Source organism: Syngnathus scovelli, chromosome 4 (assembly GCF_024217435.2).
Source record: "Syngnathus scovelli strain Florida chromosome 4, RoL_Ssco_1.2, whole genome shotgun sequence".
In the NCBI taxonomy this organism is placed as follows: domain Eukaryota; kingdom Metazoa; phylum Chordata; class Actinopteri; order Syngnathiformes; family Syngnathidae; genus Syngnathus; species Syngnathus scovelli.
In genome coordinates, this window is record NC_090850.1 from 18,313,136 (window position 1) to 18,335,645 (window position 22,510).

General features: G+C 42.5%; 1 protein-coding gene and 1 long non-coding RNA gene across 4 annotated transcripts in view; one reads left to right on the forward strand and one right to left on the reverse strand.

The window, feature by feature from the left end:
- LOC137840229 (uncharacterized) overlaps positions 1 to 22,510 on the reverse strand; it is a 151,213-nt gene that overhangs the window by 77,889 nt on the left and 50,814 nt on the right. Inside the window, exon 3 of the long non-coding RNA XR_011086733.1 lies at positions 9,942 to 10,062. This is a non-coding gene — a long non-coding RNA (uncharacterized lncRNA). The remainder of the gene's footprint in view (positions 1 to 9,941; positions 10,063 to 22,510) is intronic.
- The window catches only part of LOC125966839 (protein unc-13 homolog C), a 78,946-nt gene that overhangs the window by 2,772 nt on the left and 53,664 nt on the right, over positions 1 to 22,510 (forward strand). For all 3 annotated transcript variants that reach the window (XM_049717317.1, XM_049717318.2, XM_049717319.1), the window contains exons 2-6: positions 5,060 to 9,289; positions 15,091 to 15,113; positions 15,668 to 15,714; positions 17,237 to 17,315; positions 20,425 to 20,478. In XM_049717317.1, the coding sequence (XP_049573274.1) occupies positions 5,236 to 9,289; positions 15,091 to 15,113; positions 15,668 to 15,714; positions 17,237 to 17,315; positions 20,425 to 20,478 (4,257 nt within the window). In that variant the 5' untranslated portion in view covers positions 5,060 to 5,235. The remainder of the gene's footprint in view (positions 1 to 5,059; positions 9,290 to 15,090; positions 15,114 to 15,667; positions 15,715 to 17,236; positions 17,316 to 20,424; positions 20,479 to 22,510) is intronic.

The following is a 22,510-nucleotide window of genomic DNA, read 5'->3' on the forward strand; positions in this document are numbered from 1 at the left end:
AAAACGACAGACTGGAGGTTATTTATACTCACAAGGATGCAAGATCAGAACCTCTCACAAGCCACTCACGTTATGCTATGGCGAGAATGACAGAGCGGGCGATCAGCTGAGCTGTAAGACCATTTCACCTGTCCGACATAGTATGGCTGGGGATGAATGATCGTTGCATTCGCAGCTGGTCCGCTGGATGTGGCGGTCAAACTGATAAAATGCAAATGGGGTGCAAAAGATGATACAGACATCGTTCATCCCTTCTGCCTAATTCCTGCGTCATTACACCCTAACGGGACAATGCAAGCGATACCTCGCGGGTATTATCGAGTCATTTGTGTGGCGACGCTTGCTTGGGTAAGAGGCTGAATGCTTCATTTGTCAACGCCTAACATGCACATGTCAAGATGTTGGCTCCATGGAGCTTTGCCAGGCGGCGCACTAATTGTTAATCAGCACTCGTTTAAGACGACCGCTCTTTTACTGTGATTTGTTCAGACAGCAAGTGGACATGCAAACGTGCTTTATGTTTTCCTCATGAAGGGGCCGGGGCGTATTCGTTTAAGAAACTGTAGATTAGGGGAGGTGTCAAAGGCCCCGCCATTTTAATCATCTTATTAGAGTCGCGGGTGAGCTGAAATTCTTTCAGATGATAAGAACAGTTCACATTCATAGTATACAGTAGACTTAAAACAGATTAGCTGGACCGGGTGGCCCGATATTTTGAGATTCAAACCCAGAAACACAGAAAAGTGGAAGACATGCAAACCACTAGAAAAGAACAAGATGTATTGTAATGAAGATGGATGGATGGATGGATGGATGGATGGATGGATGGATGGATGGATGGATGGATGGATGGATGGATGGATGGATGGATGGATGGATAGATGGATGGATGCCAAGTCAATGCTACTCAATGCATCCAACAATATTGCAGCTCTGCGCGGCTTTTGTTTTCTGTGTACTCTGGTCGAAAGGAACATGACGGCCAGCCAAACTCGGTATTATTCAAATTAGTCAAACTGATATCGCAAAGACCGAACAGCCATTCAAACAGACACATTTACTTCCATATGCAGCTCACAAAAGATTTTACTTAGTTGTCATTTCAGACATGATGTCACTGCAGAGACGCAACCATTTTGCATATAAGCAATCAATGTGAAACATTGTGTCTATGAACTGACTAATTAGTTATTGGTTTTTTTTCCTGAGGATGAAAAGGCATCTAAGGGATGGCAGAAAGGGCCCGGGGAAGCCCATTAGACCCCAGAGGAGTTAATTTGAAGGAAAAACAACTTGTAGTTTGGATTTATCGTTTGTGACTCCAGTCTGGGAACTTTTCTGACAGCCCTCAAAATATGTTTTGTTGGGCGGCTGGATTTGCCGAATTGGGTCACATACTACATCGTCATGTTTGAAAAGCAACCATCCATTAGCAGCGAGGCTTATCCCTGAAATGGGAGCAGAGAGACTGGATCTATTTCCAGGAGACATCGGGAAGAGGGGTGAGGGGCGGCCCTTGTTCAAAAGATGAACGTCTATTGATTTCTTTTTTTACATACTTCCATTCATGACTGAATTCACTGACAACACAGAAAGCTATTCCCACCCCTTTTACCTTCACTTTGTTCATTCTAATTGACCTCATTTCACTTATTTGCCCCAATTTTAGGTTGGCTCCAGTATCCTCCCTTTTTCTGCTCATTACATTATATAATTCAAGTGCGCAGATCATATTCAATTATTACTCTCATTTCAGCGCACAGGTCACAATACAGGAAACCACTGGAAAGGAACGCACTTATTAGATTGTGAGATTAAACTAGATATTTTTCCCTTTCCAATTAAGTGGTTCATCTGATGAATGTATAATGATAGTTTCCTGATTGTATTATCAAACTGGTTATGGATCATCAGTCACTTGACATCTAATCTTACCCACTTTAAAGGACATATATCACAGTAAATTGACTTTTTAAAAGATTGTCTACAAATAGCTTGGTTACGGGAGTTCCCGCCCACCCATCAAGTAGAAAACAAAACAACCTGCTACCTCCTTATCTGTTTCTAAAAACGTGTCCAGGAGCAAGATGTTCTGTCTTGTCTATGCTGACGTGTGGAGGAGATGCTAAAGAAAATGCTAAAGTACAGTATTTTGGAATCATAGTTTGGCGTATATTTAGGCCATGTGTCAATCGCTCATTTGGGGATTTAAACAGCACTAACTTACTTTTTATGCAAATAAGAGCAGGGAATGAAATCAAGAGCGTGTGAAACAGCCGCCTGGCTGTATTTGTTTCGGAAAGGGAAATGCTACTGATGGAGGTGTCAACAACACTCGTAGACAAGAGGTTGTTTGGAGGATAATTGGCAATCAACCTGTGCCGCCCTTCGGATATGAGAATGTGTTTGCCTTTTTGGTATGCCGTGAGCTGGTCAGATGATTAGTGTTTTGGACATTTTTTTTTTTATTGGATTGCGATGAATGAGGTAGCAAGGCACAACAGTAAAGTTGCAGCTGGGCAGTTAAACAGTTAGCGGGAAACTGGCAATTAAGTTCTGTAGGGTTGTGGGGAGTGTAGATTAGTGTGATCATTAGTTTATGAAGCTTTGTTACTCAGGATGATGTTTTGAAATGCTTCATTCGAGATGACCGACAACTACTCATTAGACAAGATGATAAATGTGCTATTCACTGGAGTGCAAACCAGATTGTCAGAAATAATCTTGTAGTAGGATTCCAGTAATTCCTGAGGGATTGGAACTGATGTGCCCAACGAGGCCAATTATTGGACCCGGAGGTAAACTACCGTTAGCCAGACATCAAAATATACATGTAGCATCAATATCATCATTTGAGTTTCATCGCTTATCAATATTTAAAAATAAATTCGATTTTCTAGAGGTTAGTGTTTTGTGGCACTATGGTGCAGCCGCTATAAAAATTCAGGTTATGTCACTGCCATATTAAAGGAAGTCAGTCATGAGCTGAGGACCCCCCCTCTCAGAATTCTTATCATAATTCTGGGCCAACAACCCAAACCGTAGGCAATATACGATAATATGATTAATGTACAACAAAAACTCAGAATAGTGGCAGTAATTAGAAATAGATTTTTTTTCGCCCTCTAAATTGTGAGCCTAATTTTGTCTGTCCTTTTCCCAATTAAGAGCCCCGAGGAAATATGTAAAAAAAAGTAGTTAAAGTCCTTGCCATCAAAACTCAAAAAGTATTTCTGATGAGGCTGGCTGATAAAAAAAAGAAAGTTGGCGTTGAAAATGGAGCACTATAAAGAGCGTTATATATCTCCAGGCCTCCCTGAATTAATACCACGATAATGAAGTTAAAAAAAAAATCAGACACTCAGATCCAATAAAAAGAAAAGAACAGTGGATGGAAGATGTCAATCAGGTGCTATCTGTGCCCACACTGTCTCCAGAGGAGGTCATTCAGTAGAAGTTGTGTAGGTGGGCTCTAACTGCACGGCTTGTGATGTTTCGAATGGAAACAAAGTCCAGGAGGAATGATGTTAATGGGTTAACTCGACATGAGGCAACTAGAAAGGTGTGCCGAAGAACCCTTAGTGCAACGCTGACTAACCGAATCCGACAGCAGTATTACGTCACTTCTTGGTCTGTTTGGCAATGTCAGGGCATATCAAATCGTTATTTTTTTTCATGCAAGGTGTATGATATGTTATCTATGAACCCAACCGATAATAATCAGAATTTTTGAAAACATATTTTTTGAAAAAAATATCGAGGGAAAATTGTTACTTGTATTCATTAACATAGTAATATAAAACTTCACAAAAGGTGTCAGTATTGCAGGCAAGCGAACTTCACAGCAGTTTTAGTCATATGAACACATTAATTTGCTTTTTTTTTTGGCTTTTGCTTGCTTCAACAAGGATGTAAGAAGAGCGGGTGATCATGAACATAAACCAGACGTTACAGAAAGTCACTGGACTCATTTGAAGCAGTAATATACTCTGTTGTCAAAGTTAAGGATGATTTGTGACTTAACGATACCTTTAATAACGTTAATTTGGGAGCGACAGTTACGAATCTGAGATCTAATTCATATTCCCATTATCATTTTGCCATTGAAGTTAGAAATGAGTATTTTATTATGTCTCTGTCCCGTTGTGATTTTTACTGTTCAGTTTTATGTTATAGAACAGAGTTTGGCAAAAAGTACTGACACTTTCAGCAACTGGACAAATGTAGTCAAAAGTGTAAAGGCGCAAACCTAGAAGAGACAAAGACCATTTTTTTCTAGGGGAAAAACTGTTCAAATAATCCGAATGTGTTTGACTTTAGATGTTCGACCCTTCCACGAATAAATGTCACTCCTCCATGTTTCACATGAAAAATAACAACTAGTCAAATCTCATATCTAAAGTGCAAGAACCAACATACTCCAACTGAAAGTACATGCTGATGTCCTTCTCCATTAAAGCTAAAAAGTGAGTCTATGCTTTACAGCTCTTTTGACAAGTGCAGGTCTTTGTAGGAATGAGGCTGTAGTAGACCGTCGTATCAACACTGTAAATCCCGGGACTAATATGAAGCAGCTGTCAAAACCTCTGGATGACAAACACCGCTCTTTCGACTCAGTTGACCGGGTTCTTTCATTGGTAAACAAACGGCTCCAGCAGCTTCTCCAGACTGTTTAAATTTTCAACACGCTGCAGTTGCAAGCATACAGTCTGCTGCACACATGTATTATCAACACATGATCGATTCGAATACTAAGCTGTACACACCGTGACTTTGCACGTGAAACAAATGGCAGCACAGATCATTAACTTTCAATGTTTAATTAGTTCATACGTCATACTTGCTATTATAATCAATAAATGGAAAGCGTTGCACTGCATCTGACAACTCCATTCGTCTTACGCCGGAGCTTGATTTGAGAAAATTAATAATTTGTCATCGTTTTTGCCTTTCATTCATTTTACCGTTGACAAATGATATGTTTGCTTGGCTGTATGAATGAATCATCTATGTTACAGGGCAAAAGTGAACTTTAATGATTTTCTATTTCACATTTCAGGGGGATTACCTTTACTGGATTTAAACCGCACCGACAGTTGCATCAACCTACGGTCCTGGTGAAAAGTGGTCTGCTCTTAAACAAAAAACAAGTTGACAATCTTCACAGTGCCAGAGTTCTCTTCTCCATCTACTCCTTCTCTTATTAATGCTAAAGAGTCGTCAGGGTTGCCATCCATGGTTTCTACCCTCATCAAGATTATATCAGCTTACATTGAAAAGATTTGCAAAGGAATGTTTACAAAGAAATTGGCAAACCCAATTAAGAAGAAAGAGAGAAGTAAAAATAAAGAGCCAACAAAATTGACCACTGACCTACATGCAAACAATCCAACGCTGTCTAATACAGTGAAGACCACTGTTAAAAAGATCTCCAAATGCTCCTCAGCACGTAACGTATCACTGGAAGACGACGACGGCAAGAACGATTGCTCATCCCTGTCGCCCACTTTCAGTTATCGCGTGGCCATCGCAAATGGACTCCCTAAAACCGCCCCTTTTTTGAATAACAACAATGAGAGCATATTTCCCGAGGTTCTTTCAATCGACAGTAGCTATTCCGACATACTGAGCGACGCGAAGCCAATACGGAGGCTGGATGAGCATAAATCGCACACTATGCCAGTAAGACGGAACCGGAAGAGCCTCATCAGTTTGGCTCCCTCCGACGGGAGCTCTGAGGGTGAAAGAGTGGAACGCTCCAGTCTGCACACTCTTCGGCTGGGAGCTCTTCGCAAGTTGAGGAAATGGAAAAAGAGTCAGGAATGTGTCTCTTCAGACTCGGAGGTGAGCAACTGGAGGAAGACCCTCGGCATCCGGAGCAAGTCCTTGGACCGGGCGGGACGGCAGCAGAAGAGTTCCACTCTGGAACCCGGCTCCTCCTCCACTGGATGCATCAGTCAGACACAGGATGTCATGGAGATGATTTTCAAGGAACTTCAAGGGATCAGCCAAATAGAGACGGAACTGTCCGAGCTACGTGGCCATGTCAACGCCCTGAAGAGTTCGATTGACGAGATCTCCAGCAGCGTGGAAGTAGTTCAGAGCGAGATCGAGCAACTTCGCTCTGGATTTGTCCAGTCAAGAAGGGAAACCCGTGACATCCACGACTACATAAAACAAATTAGCCACCAGGCCAATAATTCTACTCTGCGTTTCCTCAATGTTCCCGAAGAAAGGTCAGAGAAAACAGAACATCTTATTTATAAATTACTAAAAGATAAAATGGGTCTCGCCGATGCCCATAAAACTATTAAAATTGAGCTTGCTCACAGGTTAGGACAACAACGAGAATGTTCTAACGCCAAACCTCGTCCCATTATAGTTATATTTGCAACACCCCAAGACAGGGATTTAGTCTTGAAAAAATGCTATAAACTTAAAGGAACTGGAATTACCGTTTCGACCGACAGCTTAACTCGGGAAGGAAAAGAGCGAAAGGACAAAGCAATGTCCTCCTCACAAACCTACGAAAGTATGGATATTAAGGTATCGGCAAAAGACAAAGTAGTAGAGAGCGATGACTGGGATTCCATGGACAGTGACAAGGAATTAGATGAGCTCAGCAGAAACAAATATGCAATGGTGATTTCAAAGCCCGCTCACAAGAGCAAATCGGACAAAAGACGATCCCACGACCACAGCCGGTCAGGGGAGGAAGCGAGTTACTCAGGTGCAGTTCACTATGCCGATGACACATACTATGACCCCGACAAGCACGGGAAGGCTTACTACTCTGATGTGACCTCTGGTTGGCTCTCTCAGAGTGACTATTCCACGCCAAAACTCAGCCGCTCGGAATCAGACTGTTCAAAACTTTGCCAGTCGTACTCTGAGGATTTTTCAGAGAGCCAGTACTTTACGCGGGCCAATGGCTGCTCTCTGTTATCCTCCTCAGATCAGGAACTGTGGCAGAGGAAACAGGAGGATATGGCCTCCTCTTGGTATGCTAGCCCCAGTCACCCACTCAGCCATGAGAATCAACCTTATGAACACAATGAGATTGAGACAACTGAGACTGTTGACAGCGGGGTGAGCAATGGACTCGTTTGCATGTCTGGGGACAGAAGCCACTACAGTGGCTCCCAACTTTCTCTGCAAGCTGACCTGTCACCTTGGAAAGACTGGCATCACATAGAACAAGGAGCCGATTCAGGTTTGGAAGTGTCCATAGAGGTCAGCAGTCCATTTGACCCCTCTACCATTCCAGGTTTTCCAGAAAATATCACTAAATGCCAAGAAGTTGATTTACAATTTGAAGGGGAAGAGGAGTTCATGATGCTTGACAGAGAGCCTACCCTGCCACCAATTACTACCCACATTATTACACCCATTGTGGAGCGTGAGTCCAGCAAAGCACATGTGCGTCAGTCAAAAGGGAGTTCCAAGGGGGTAGCAAAAGAAAGTTCAAAAGTATCACCTAAAGATACCTCAAAAGCTATAGCTAAAACAACAAACAAACAAATTAAAATTAAAGATGAAACCCCCAAAATACAGGAAAAGGAAACTGTAAAACCATCTGCAAAGACTTCATCTAAAGTGACTTCAAATGCCATCCCAAAAGAGCCTATAAAAGAGAAGAAATCAACAACAAAAGACATTCCTCAGTCCTTCCCAAAAGAAAACTCAAAACCTACAACTAAATACTCCACAAAGCCGGCCCCTGAAGATGTAGCTAAAGTAGTGCCTAAGGTCATTTGCAGTGAGGCAGTCAAAGTCAGCAGAGCACCCCCAAAGGTTTCCCAGGCGATGACACCGAAACAAAGCCCAAGAGAGTCACCAAAAGAGAGCCCTAAAATCACCCCGATAATGAGCCCAATTTCAACTCCCAAGGAGTCCCCAAAAGAGTCCCCAAAAGAATCCCCGAAGCAGTCGCCTATGGTCACGGTTAGAGAACCCCTACAAGACACACAGAAACTTGATTCTAAGGAGGTTACCAAAGAAGCTACGAAGGTACTGCCAAAAGAGATCACTAAAGTACAGAACAAGGAGAGCAACAACAATAAAATACTCCCAAAAAAAGATTCCAGCATTCCAATCAAAGAAGCACCAGTTTCTAAAGAGACCCCAAAGGTGTCACTCAAAGAAGCCACCCAGGCATCTCCAAGTCAATCACCTCAGGTAGTCTCTCCAGATGGCCCAAAAGTAGTTGCTAAAGATGCCCACAAGGAAACTTCAAAAGCAGTTCCGAAGGAAACATTTCCTGAAATCGATGTCAATCACAGCTTTCACCAAACTCAAAGTAAAACCTCAGCTATGTACCGCAGTCAGAGTGAGATTCGAACTGAAAAAGTCGAAGAGGTGCCGAAGTCATGGAGCAGCAGGCTCAGTATAGACCTCAGTGAAAAGTCGTTTGGTTTTGGCTTTGGTTCTACACTGCAAAGGGCTAAATCGGCTCTAGAGGTTGTGTGGAAATCTGGCCCTCAGAATACTCCCGCACCTCCTGAAGAACCCACAAACCCATCTCCGTCATTCATGGGGCGTTTCCGCACAATCTCCACCTCCAACGCGCCCTCTGCACCAGACACACCTGCTCACAAAGAACCTGTTAACTACAAACCGGAGGAGGCGGAGATAAAAGGTGCAGAGATGGAAGCCGTTGAACAATCAGAGGATGGTGAGACCCACTACGTTGAGGTGATGGAACAGGTTCTGGCTAATTTGGAGAACAGGACTAATGTTCACGAAACTGAAGAATTTGTGCAAGAATGTGAGTCTCCTCAGGACAGTGATGCATTCGAGGACATCCAAGCTTCTCAGGACAATGACGTCCCTCAAGAGACCACAGAAGATTTCAGCACCACAAGAGACACCGAAGCAAGCCAAGAAGCACACGTCCTAGAATACGACTGCGGATTGGATGAGCAGTTTGATGAGGAGTACAGTGAGGAGTATGAAACGAACGTGACCGAGGACACGGCCGAATACGACGCCATGGTGGAGTATTTGGATGTCGAGGAACCTGATGAGACAGAGGACAATGACATCACCGAGGAAATGGAAGAGGGTGAAGAGGAAATCGAGGAGATCGAGGAGCTGATTGAGGAAACAGCCGAGGTGTCTGAGAAAGTGGAGGAAGTTGAAGAGGATGAAAGCAAAAACATAGATGAGGAGAAGCCCGTAGCCGCAGAAGCACCACCGAAGAAACGCGTCCGACCGACATTCAAAGAGGCTGCTCTGAGGGCATACCGGAAACAGATGGCTGAACTGGAGCAACAGATCCTGGCAGGAGGTAGGACTCCTTCACTTTGTTTACAATCACTTTGACATAGTAGCTTCTGACAATATGCAAGGAAGACAAAAATCTCCCAAGACATTATTATCCTTGATCTCTCAAAGCTTCACTTTAAAATGTATTTGCATCACTCTTTGGAATTAAAAAAAAATCATACTGAGCTGCTTATAGTGACCACTATGACCTCTAATTGTATTTTGCTTGTAAGAAGTGAGGGACACGATAAAATGTGAATAAAGCTAAATGGTTTGTTATTTGGCAGCATGAGATGAGAACGCATTTGGCAAGCCACTGATCCATGTTAGAAAAAAAAAAAAAAGTAAAGAGGCTACTGGGGCAATGAGGGCTGAGCTCATTTGGTTTATAAGTTTTAGGCACAGGACTGTACATTTCAAATCAACTGTCAGAAACCACAGTTGCATAAAATATATCATCAGCACACTACTGTAATCTCTGACAGTGCATTTTAACTTGTGTTGACTATTTCCACTAACAAAGAAGTGCCACTTTGACAAGACTGACTCACTAACAGACTGAATCACCCCTCAGTGTTGCATGTTCGGGGTGAGGCTTGCAGTAGACTCCAGGCATAAGACTTGTAAGAAAACCGTGCAGGGGATTACTGACTTTTGCCTGTTTTTTTTCTTACCTTATTGACATGAACAGTTTGAGCAGTTTTCTCCTTTTAGTATGTGTTGTCTAGTCGTGTTTTCCTCTTGACTGACAGAAGCCATCGACGTCATGCTCATGCTGGTTTCCACTGTATTAATCTGCAATACACAAAGAGACAGGATATAAAGTAAGAGACATGATCCTGCTTCAAAAGAACCTTAATAGTAGCACTCCAGAATCCTGTTTGACCTTACACACATGCGGAAACTATTTCATAGTGCGTTTGTAACCTTAAAGGGCCGTACGTTGGTACCATCATAACTCGAGGACCCCCTGTGTACTTCTGAAAGTTTAGGAGAAATTCTGAGCCCGAGATTCTGTTTGGGGAAGTTTCCGAAGACCTGACGAGACAACCCAAACACTCTAAAAGTTTGCGGACATTGCCCGGTGAAAACGGCTCGACTGAATAAGTAAAATTTGAAATCTGGGGCTACCACCTAGTCAATACCAGGGGCTCTTCTCTCCCTGTAACTGCATTTTACATAGCCACACTTTCCTAAGAAATGTTGCACTAAGCATAAAAAGGGTGTACCTCCTTCAAACTTCACTAGAGGCAGACCTCTATAAATATTCCAAGCAAGGCTGACCTGGTTACAGAATGCCCTTGGGAGTGTGAATTAGCATCTGAATGCAGACACTGCTATAGCCAGTTGAAGAAGGGCGAGCTGGCAGGAGTGGCAGGCAGCATTGCTGAGACTCCCTTCACAGCTCGCACACAGACCAGCCAGCACGCATCAGAGCGCACTCATGAAGAGTACACACATTGGCTACATAGGATGGAAGCGTCAAGCTAATGAGGGGTGGAATATGCATGCGTGTGTTTGCAATTATGGCGCTCTTTGCACCATCTGTAGTGAGTTGCTTCGTTTATCGGATGCATTTTTGGACAAGTACAAGCTACTGTGAATAGCAGCCAAATATTTAAAGACGTCTTGGGGTAGATTAGTACAGGGGTTTACTGTTTATGATGGGATTGTTTTCCAAGGTGGTAACTTCAAACTAATTTATATGTAAATCGGAACAAGGTGCCAGGTATTACGGAACTACTACACTGGTGAAAAATCTAAAGTTATGTTGAAGTCATAGCTACAGGAAAAATCCCCTGTAAACCCTGTTTTGATTGAAAAATGAAATATAGATATATTTTCACAACAGTAACCGGCAAATGTGTAAAATGATAAATTGAGGTTTAAAACAAATTGAGATTACATGTGAGTGCAACTTTTAGCAGGGGTGTCAAACTAATTTTTTTCGCGGGCCGCGTTGTCGCCATAGCTTCTTTCGGAAGGCCATTATGACTGTCAACCCAAATCAATGTATGAGCACCTCATATTATATACAGTAAAAGCTACAAAACAAACTTACAAATAACTCGTTTTCAAATCAGACGAGTAAAAACTGGTCAAATATTAAAAAAAATATATTATTAAAAGTGAGGACAATTTGCAATTCTAGTAATGACACACGAATTTGATGCACAATTTGTCTTCGCGGGCCACATAAAATGATGTGGCGGGCCGTATCTGGCCCGCGGGCCTTGAGTTTGACACCTGTGTTTTAGAGCTTATTATTTGTTCAATGCTGCGGTGCTACTTCGGCAGTGTCTCAGCATGTAATGAATGCTGTAAGCAACCCGCAACTAATGACTCCAGGGTCTTTTCGAAGCTATGATTATGGGGCCCAGAGAGCTGTGAAGTCCCCAACCCATCTCTCTTTCTGTCACAAGTTAATTCTCATGGAAGTAGTTTGCTGTATTAGAAATGACAGATGTTTAATTACCTCTGCTGAGGAGGTTTTCTTTGGGGTAGTGGTATTTTTGGAGGTTTTTATGATGTCAGCCTGGCAGCGGCATTACCTCCACACACACATACATATACTATGGCAAGGAAAGGCATATTATGGCTGAAAAGGTATTTGGACACTGGCAGTTTATAGGATTAAACTGGACTCTGAGACTTCAGGAAAAGAAATTGTAATCATTTTTCCCATATGCCCTCGTTTGGATATGTATTATTCAATTTGACATCATCAGCTCTGGATCAGTACTCAGATTTCTAAATATGCACAGGACATATTTTTTCTTGAACTGATCTTTAGTTGATTACCTGCATTTTAGACTGATCTGCTCTGACTCGAGTCCCTCACCTCTGGGAAATCCTGTCCAAAAACGAACAGACACTAAATTGGAAGTAGTGACTTAAACCTGCAGTTGATATCCAGCATTAATTGAGCTTAGTATAGAGCAGAATCTGTCAGTCGCCATCTGAAACAGTACGAAGGAACCAAAGCTTAGAGCCAAAGAACAAAGCTTTTCGAGCTATGTGCAGACGTCAATTAAACTCGCAACAGCTGCCTGATTACCATATCTGTCTGTTCCTTCTTCCTGAAAGTGTCTCCACCCAGAAATACCTTAGTGTCACTTTATGCACGACAGCTCGCTACCTCACTGTGTGGTTTGTCAATGAAAAAACGTATGAAGATAAACAGTCATCTCGAGGACTCTTACAGACACGCCACCACACATGGGTCAATCGCCCAACATGTCAAAGGAGTGCCGTTGAGTAGCCCTCGCCAACACTCATTGGCAGGTGAAGTGCTTAACTCGTGTCAGAACAAAAACCCTCATTGAAGCGAGTCCACTTGAAAAGAACCCAACAGGTTGCGGAAAATCCTTTCAACGATTTGTCATCGTGCTTGCCAAGACCAGTAATTACATTCTCAGATGTTACACCCTGAAGTCTCGATAGGCAAAGACAACAAACATTAATTCACTTTTCATTTGATCCCTCTGACTCACCCAGCACTCTACCCACTGAAGCATTCGTTTCATTTCAGATGAAACGCACTATTTGTTATTGTGTGAGCAGAGCAATTTTAAAATATGCTACAACAGTTACTTGCTGATAGCTTTTATTGATGACACCATTTGAAAATGTCATCCTTTGGCATCTCACTATTATCCTTTGTCACTTACTAAACGGGATTGAGTTTTCGCATGGCCCGGTAGCCTCGCGCTCAGTGTGGTCCCTCTGTGTCAGTTCCAGGGTGCGCAACAGAGCATGAAGACCATTATTTAGCTGGTTTCATGCCTACAATTCTTTCTGAACCCAATGACCTCACTTCTTTTGAGAGCAGCACTGGCACTTCAAGTAAACCACTGGCAGCAGCCACAAAAGTTGAACGACAATTCTGACTGCTAATTTACCGTCGAAAATGTTTTGACTCGGTTTCACTCTATGCACTTGCTAGCAACCCTGTGAAAAAAATGGAATGATTGTATTTTCATTATCCTACTTCTGTCCTTTGATGATGGCATTATCAAATCCTCTAGTAAGATGTGACCTGACGTGCTAAGCATCAGTAAAATCCCTTCCATCAGTTTGAGACAAGGTTAAAGCTTGTCTCTGTAGTACAGCCTTGTGTCATGCAGCTATTACTGAATTGGGGGCTTGTTTTTGATTACGTAACAATTGGTTCACCCGCTCTAAGGATTTTTTTTTCTCTCCTCCCCGATGTGCGCCCGCCTCGGCCTGTATGAGTAAATAGAAACACACCAGCATATATTTGTGTGTCTGGTGTGTTCATCCTGGAGCGAATGTTGTGTATTTCCCGCTATCAGCCAAAAGCAGGCTTTTCTGCTCTGGTGAGCGCTGATCTACACGAGGTGTGATCACGCGTGTCGGTTCCAAGATGCTAAATTTACTGCCATTGTTACTCGCGCAACACTTTTGCCCACAGCATGGGAAAAGACCTGGGGCGCTATCTTTGTTACTTTTTGCCCCCTGCGAGATTTAAGGCACCTGTGAAATGAGGTTCATCTCAACCGGCTGTAAGGCTTTTATCTCGTGCAACTGTGGACGAGCGATGACTCAATCTTGTCAGGCTGAGGCTCAAAGTAGCTTAGCTGATTGCTGTCCGCGCTGCCTGCACACACAGCTGAGTGCTGTTCCTCCGCTTGGGTGCAGCCACATCCGATATAATGTGGCTTTCGCCGCACAGCAAGGCTAGAAGTTGCACTGTGTTGATATTCCAAGTTTACAAAAAGGATGAAAGTCTCAATGGGGAACCACCAGCCTTGATTGAAAGACGAAGATTACAATTGTCTGGTTGAAAAAGATTTTCTAGAGGTAGGTTCTGTCCAAGTTTCAGGACTAACTTGTCAGCCTGCATAATAATAAAATGATAACCCTTATATTGTTTGTTCAACCCCATTGCTTCAATACTGCCTCCTCCTGTTCAGAGCAAATAGGAGGAAGGTTTACATTGCTATGATTGGCAATGATTTCAGCAGTATTTCCAATCCTCATTTTCAGTCATTGACATTTCTGCTAGGTGATTGCATTTCTGGGGAAAACAGCAGATTTAGTTGCTCCGTGCTCTCATATTTTAATCATTAATTGTCTGAGCAGTCCTCTTGACAGCATGTCAACAGCAAACAAAATTGGTTGTAGTTACGGCTGCAATTTAATCACCCTCTTATGATCACCTGTGTGTAGTTTGTGGTACATAACATTTGGACAACACCACCATCTATCATATGCCGATCAATTGTGGACTAATTACATCTCTGCGGTCCGGCCTAAGCTCTCTGAGCAGGTTCTTCTGCAAAATTGACATCCGATACCAAACTCGTCTAATGTAGCGTGTCAACATGACTGTTAATTCAGGTGCACACGTTCGATCAAAGATGCCGTTTATATCGTGTTGCATTGATCTGAGGTATTTAACGTGCATGGTTGTTCATTTGGCTCAGCCCTTCTGTGTCATCAGAATATATAAATATATATGCTCCATTTTGAGGTGTGTGTTAACTGCTTTACTCAGTAGCAACTTTTATCGATACAGTCTCTGATAAAAAATATTCCTGTCAAGGTGCCATGTATTTTAAAATTATAATCAAGATCAAATTGGGCCAGAAAATGACAAAGCCTTTGATTTGCATGCATCTAAGACCGTTGATGAGTTTTCAGTTATAAATCTATAATGATGTATCGCAATACACTAGAAAATCTATGTTGTGACATTACCATTATCCTCACATAATGAGTTATGGCCCTATTCACTCATTAATTGCTTATGCAAGTAAGATGCCCTTGATTGAATTTGCTGTCATTTTCTCCTTTCAGACTGCAGTGGTTTGGATACTCAGGTTTTAAGTCACTATTCTTCTTGTACACGTGATGTTCACGCATGTGCATGTGTTTGTGTAAGCGTAGTGGAATGTGTCATCCAGAAACCAAATGTGAAAAATCACGATACTGTATTTGTCAGGTGTTCAAAAGAAAATCCAGCATGTGTAAAAAAATAAATAAATCCATGTCTTCATCCTGTCATAACCCTTTTCGCTACTCCTTTTTTTCCCCCGAGGAATTTGTGTGTAATATTATTTTGGTCAGTGAACAGGGAGCATTACACAATAGGCATATCTGGGCCCGAAGCACCAAGAGCGACATCATTTTCAGTCTTGAGCCCACAAATTACACTGATGTGGAATAATTTGGTCCATTTTTGCCTTTGGTGCTTCCCTCCCTTCCCGCTGTGCTCTCCGTCTTCTCCTCCTACTATTCACCCATCATTTAGTTTATCCTGAATTGACTCCTGAACGTGGGGGGTGTTTTGTTATGAATGAGCCATTTCGTGATTGGCCACGTAATTCGGAACCTGTGGTAGTTTTTAACAGTGCATTTGTCTTTTCTTTTGCAGCCCCGCAGTATTTTGGACCCCAAAGTGCTCGGCTTGCAGTCTGGAGGGTGAGTGGTAGCTCATGTCTAATCGGTTCACAGTTTCTGGTTGGGCTGTTTTTTATTTTACCCCACAAACAGAGGCAGCAAAATGTGACAAGATCTTTTGTTTCTCTGCCAGGCAGCCCCAATTAGTTAAGAGAGTGTGAACCCAAGAATTTGTGAACTGGGGCAAGCTAAAAACAGTATTAGAACAGTCAGGCCAATTTCTTTACTGTGGACTGTAAACATTTAGGCTTCACATTGAGGCATAGTTGTACTGGGACTGGATGCCAGGGAATTGAGGATTTCTAAAGCACTAATCCACATTAGTGTCACGCTGGCTGACTTTGGGCTCCTGAATATATCACCGACCAATCGAAGGGCACATGTATTTACACAAAGAACCGTTCTCACTCACGGTACCATCGAGGAACAATTCTGAGTCTTTAATACACCAAGGATATACGTATGTTTTGGGACAAAACCCAAACAAGCAGAGACAGACCATACAAACTCCACAAAGGAAGGCCAAAGCAAATTTCTCATTGTTAGCCTATGAGCCAGAAATTTGATCCACGTACCTGCTCAGTTTTCTGTATGCAAATTTCCAAAAGTTACTAAAAAAGGTTACCACTATTTAGCCTACATAACCCCAGCTCACAATTAGGCCATCTGGAGCACGACCTTTGCATAGAAGCAGCGAGAGTTAAAGCACCACTCCCCGGGGTGAGGCATGGACCCGCCCGGCTGCTCGTCACATTGTTTAACTCGGGGCCTGACGCAAAAGGCTTGAGGAGCTCCAGTAACGCAGAGGAAGAACTTGCCGTCGAGGTCATTAGAGGGACTTTGAGTGACAGTTGAGGTGATGCCGCCCAGAGCCTGGTAGTGCAGGAACAAGGCTGGTCGGACGGCGGGGGAAAGAATGCGGATCAGGCCGAGGGCGTTGTGAGAGAATTGAGTCAACACCTAAATGTCACAACAACAGAAGCAATCGGCATCCTCGACAAAATGGGATACAGGAATTGAATTTAATGTCGCAACATAATGACTTGACTGCTGCGGTGGTGCCGGTTCCTACGTAAATCGAAATTTTGGGTGTGTCGCCACAGTACAAATTGATTTCTGAAATAAACGTGCTGCAATGAATCTAATCGGTCGGTTATTAAAATTAAATTAAAATCCAACCATTCCTTGGCATCTGTTGCGAAGAAACAACAACACCCCTGCTGTTACTACACTTCCTGGAGGAGCATTAAAGAAGCCACGGATGAGCCAATGGTTGAACAAACATGTTTTGGGGCTCTTCTGAAAAGTGATTTTGGAGGTACTTGATCCGGCCCGACTCCAGCGATGCGGCTTAGATGATCTAGAGCAGTACCACAATGGATTGCAATGAAGTCCTATCCAAAGGTGAGACAGGTGAAGGCAGGAGGCGTGATCCATGGTGCTTGTTGGCCCGCGTAAATCAAAAGTCCTCATAGTAGTAATGTCTCCCCCCGCGTGGCATTATTATGATATTAATACACTTTAAATCTGTCCGCTTCTCTAGGGCCGGCAGTATTCTTTACGGTATTGACAGCATGCCAGATTTACGCCGCAAAAGGACTGTGCCTCTTGTCCGAGACCTGGTGAGTCATCTGTCTTTAACGGGGTTGTGTGTGATTTATGTCAAAGCTATCTGAGTGACCTTACGGTGTGTCCCGCTGGTGGAACTCCACATTGTGTGAGTATCAGCTGAAGGAGCGGAATAGAAACAGAGCTTTACCGGCAACCTGATTATCATTAATTTTCCGAGTGAGGAGTAGTGCGCATGTAGTCCCGTATAGTGGTTAAAAAGAACATCTATGGGAAGATCCGAAATGATCACATGTATTCCACCTTGCACAATAGAAATAAACAGCATAATGAGAAATAATTCCGAAAATCAAAATAAGATTTGATTTTCACAATAGAGATGTGTCAAACAATGACTGTCATGCAATCTTTATTTACTATAAACAAACAAATGGACTAAAAAAAATCTACAGAATTCAAAAAGTTGACTGCACACTTAGTCTTGAGCGATGCAAGCCATATTAATTAATTCATTCATTAATAATGTGATCATTCGTCTTGTCAGTTATTCATGGGACCCGGCGGCTACATTGCACAATAGAAATGAAGCAAACAGATCCAAATAATCTAGTCAGGAAATTTGCAGTACTCTGGCATTGTATAATGGAGTGATGAAACTCAAGTGCAAACCTCAGTGGATTAGACGACGCTCGCTGTGTAAACTGGTTGCTTTGCAGGGACTACAGTGATGTGTTTGAGCTACACAGAAATTTAGATTTGTTAGAGCATGCTCCCACATTTGCTTTTATTGGCACATAATGTGTCATAACATACCCGACATAAACCCGACGCTCCACTTTAGCGACACACGGTCGCCGCCTCTCAACAACAATGACGACAATTGTGTCTATTCTTGTTTGTCTGTGACTGTCTCTTGTGTATGTATGTTGCTCATCATCATGTACCTTAGCCGTAACCATGTAACAAAAATTAATTTTAAAAATCTGTAAATACTTTTTACTCTTTTAAAATCATGGAATAGGTGAATTTGAATGCTTGGATTACTATGGATGCTGATAAATGTTTATATCACAGTGAACAACATGAGTTGATGCTGTATTTGTCCATGTCTCTCATGAAATTAATAACCAACATTGTCTTGGTAAGTATGGGTTGTTGTCTTAATTATTACTTTTTTTGTTAATCTTTTGGGATTTTGCGTGTATATTTTGCCATTCCTACATAAGACCCATCACAGTTATGGGTGATATTTTTCAGTGAGTTGTCAGATTTCAGCCTTTTTTTGATGACTTTTTCTTATTGTTATTGGATTCAACTTGAAATGTTGACAACTCAATCCAAAAATATATCTACGGGAGAGACTTCATTGACTCTTGATTTAACGGTGTGCGGCTTTTAAATCATGTAAAAGTGACGCTCGACAAGCCTTTTACACAAGGGATGAAGTCAGCAAGAAAAAATTGGTGCCCGTCCCTCCGCCCCTCCCTTCTTGTCATGCGTTTGTCAATGCCCCACCCCACGCTCCCCCCCTCCCCTCATCTGCTGTATGATTGCTTCAGGGCAGCAGCAGCGGGGTTCACCAACATATCAGTATGAAGATGCACAAATAGAAAAAAAAAAAGTCCAACTATGGAAATTGATTTAAAAAGCAGTGATATCGCCACTGATCAGATCCAATCAGTCATGTCGGATTGCCTGCAGCAACCTCAGCAGTGCTGGTGCATGTTGATTAAAAAAAATAAAAATAATAAAAAAAAACTTACATCAACGCTCACAGTTCATGTAGAGGTTCTTTCCGCCGTTCTCCATGGCCGTCTGTAGATCTTTACCATAGAAGAGGCTGGTGGTAAAGACCGGTCCACTATTGTCAGCTGTCAGTGTCTGTAGTGTGTGTGTGTGTGTGTGTGTGTGTGTGTGTGTCACCAATGGGTTCAAAAATTCAGAGGGTGTTAATTTTAAAACAAATGTCATTATCACATATATATGTGTGTGCGTGTCTGTGTGTATCTGTGCATCTATATTGGAGGTGGGACAAAATATCGACAGCAGAGGTTCTCAAGTACCGGTCTGTGGACTGGTATGGCCTTAAATAAATAAATATAAAATAAATAAATAAATGTGGAATAAATAGCGAGGATATATTTGTTTTTTGCAGCTGAGCGTATAGTTGTGATCGCCGATTGTTTTTGATTGGTAATATACATACACATGCGTCAAGTTGCCGGTCCGAGAAAACTGTACTACCTTGAACTGGTCCTTCGGCGAAAAACGGTTGATGTATTGTATTCGAGTTACTTCTACTTCCATCGTAGCTGAACCCCCCCACCAATCAATTATTCATACCATAACAATGATACCATGATAATAGTTGGCAGTGTACAGCATTGCGATTTCCTCTGCAATTCCCACCCCAGTCTACATGCGTGTTACCATTTGTGCGTTTGTGAACATCCGAGCAAGTGTGTATGCGTCAGGTTGGTGTATGTAGCACAGCTGGCTTCACCCGTACTGTCCGTCTGTGTGTGTTTCCCTCGGTGTTTCTCTAAAATGATTGTGCAGAGCATACAGCTGAACATATAAGACGGCGAGCTTGAGAGAAAAAAGTCAAGCATGACTGCAAATGAGTAATATTTAGTGCATGGATGGATTTAAAAACACACACAAAAAAACATCATGCAATGGGCTTTGTGATGTCTGATGACGAGTTATCTACCTAAAGGCTGTAAAGCAAAACAATCAGCAGTCCTGCATGGCGGTTAAGACACTTGTACGCTCACTTTGGATAACAACGACTCTGCCGTTAGTGCTTTCAGTCCTAATTGACTTGCTGGAACTTGTCTAATTCTTTTGTGTCTCTCTTTCATCCTCATTTGGTGGACTCCTGGAAACCGCAGGCTTTGGTAAGATTCCTTTGTGTCTCTGCTCAAGTTAATCTAGACTATACTTCTAAAGGTGGAACATAATCAGGACGCTGGCATGGATTGTGGAACTTCTTTTCCCAGCTGGAGTTGGATTCTTATTTTTACATGTTCGTGCAGATGCATTGTCTGCCTGTGATAAATTGCGGAAAAGCTCTCAAAAATAGGTCATTGATTTCTTTCCTCCTCATCACCACCATGCACCTTGTTCCACTTCTGCTCACAGACCCTCACTGCTCGAAAGGCAGGCATCTCGTTTGCTCTGGTGAATCGCTCCACCCTGAACAACGAGGACTTGGTGAGTACCCGCTGTGCACGCTTGGCCTTTATTGTTTGGTTACAGCTGAGCTCTCAGATGAGGTTGTTCCCCAGACTGGGGAAGCCACGGGAGATGGTTATTTTAAAAGAAACCTAAGTGGCTCTACCGTTTATCAGCGCTGTGTGCCAGTTCTAAGAAATAAATGCCCCCCCCCCCCCCCAAATAAACAGCTCCCTTTTGCCATTTGGAAACAAACAAATAGTTCTCCTGGGTCTGTCATTACCTCATTTCATAGATGCCATTGTTCACACAATCACATGAAATATTTAAGTGCTGAGCCCATTAGAAATCTCTTGATAACCAAAACAGCAGCACTTACTGATGCATGTAAAAACTCTCAAACAGAAATATAGTGTACGATCTTACACAGTATTAACGACAGTCACTCCACAGTTTTATGCTCATGTTTCTTGTTGGTAAACTTGTATCTCATTTTGCTGTATTTCATAATTAATGGCCATTTTTTAAAAAACATCGTTTGCAACATGAATGGTTGATTTGTGCGTAATAGATTTGACTTTATTTTGAAACTAGGTTTGTCCTCATTAGGTTTTGCGAGATAACCCTACTTGCATGTCTGGCACATATTTTCTGCCATTCATTAAATTTTGCTCCCGCTGTGTCAAATTTGACAACATCCAGTAATTATTAATAAACACCCGGCAACCATGGAAGGCCGAGCTACTGTAATAGAGAACAGGCGGAATGTAAAAGTCAATAGGAAGAGACACTTTTGTGGTGACCTCCAAAGCTGTCTCTGTATTAATTGATTGCAATTCGTCTCTCCCAGAGGGAGAGGTGGATTTACAGCAGGCAGGAGTGAGAGCACTTTCTCTGCAGAACAACAGGCAAACCAGGTTGAACTTGAGGCTACGTGAGAACTAAACTCCCTGCATTAAATATGGAAGCATTTCCAAAGATAGACATCAAGTATCCGATGCTTGTCCTGTATACTTATTTTAACATTCGCCCCGCAAATATAAAAAACAGAAACATGCGAAAGGCTGCAATTGCTGAAAAAAACTAGCATGCTAACAGTCAGCATGTTAACGACTCGCAAAAACTACAAGCATTTCACCTCCTGCCTTGACGTCAGCAGCTAGTATTTCAAATGAGAATTGCTAACATGCTAACAACATTGCTAACAACTGGCAACCCAAGTACACTCGTCATGAATTAGGTCTATTGAGAATTAGTTTGTGAAGATATAGTAAGGACAAAAAGTGTTTATCTTTTTAAGAAAATAATGGCGTTATTGACTAATTAAGGGATTGTTATCTGTTGGAGTTGAGGTCACTATTTTATGATATGCGGTAGCAGTGTGGGAGATTAAAAGGGTTTTAAAGACGGAAAATCCAGATGGGAGAGAAGAGACATGAAATATTCATTGTGTTTATTAGTGGAGCCGGGCTGCCCCCTTTTATAATTTGAGACTGTGCATCCTTGTAAGCAAGGGACCTAAAGGGGCAGCTGTTGAGAAGTATATACGGACAGAGGCCAAACAGAGTGTTGTGTATTTTTGTGGTCGAGTTCCCAGCAAGGCTGCAGATTGTGCGGTTGTTGTAAGTAGGCCGAGCAGATGTCAGAGTTTTATCTGCTGCATTAAGTCCAGGAGAGTGCTTCTCTGTGAGGACTAGAAGAGGGGGTTGGAGGGCGGGCGAGTGGGTGGGAGAGCTACGTACAGACAATCAAATGACGTTAGGGCGTGGATCCGGAGAAAAGAGGGTGATGAAAGAAGAATGGAAGGGGAGAAACACCGAGTAATTCTTCATCGCAGTCCGGTGGCGTTGACGTGAACGATCGGGCGTCCACGTTGAACAAGCTGCCCCCTCACCTCCCGGGTTTATGATGTCTCTCTATCCTACACATCCCGGCTGGTGTCTACCACTTTGTATTACCTTAAATGGATGTTTCAAATCAACTGACGTATAAGACATCTGAATCATGTTTCCAGTTGATGAGCTTTTTAGGACAGAGTGAAACTGTGTATGCGTCAGCTATTCGCAGCTTT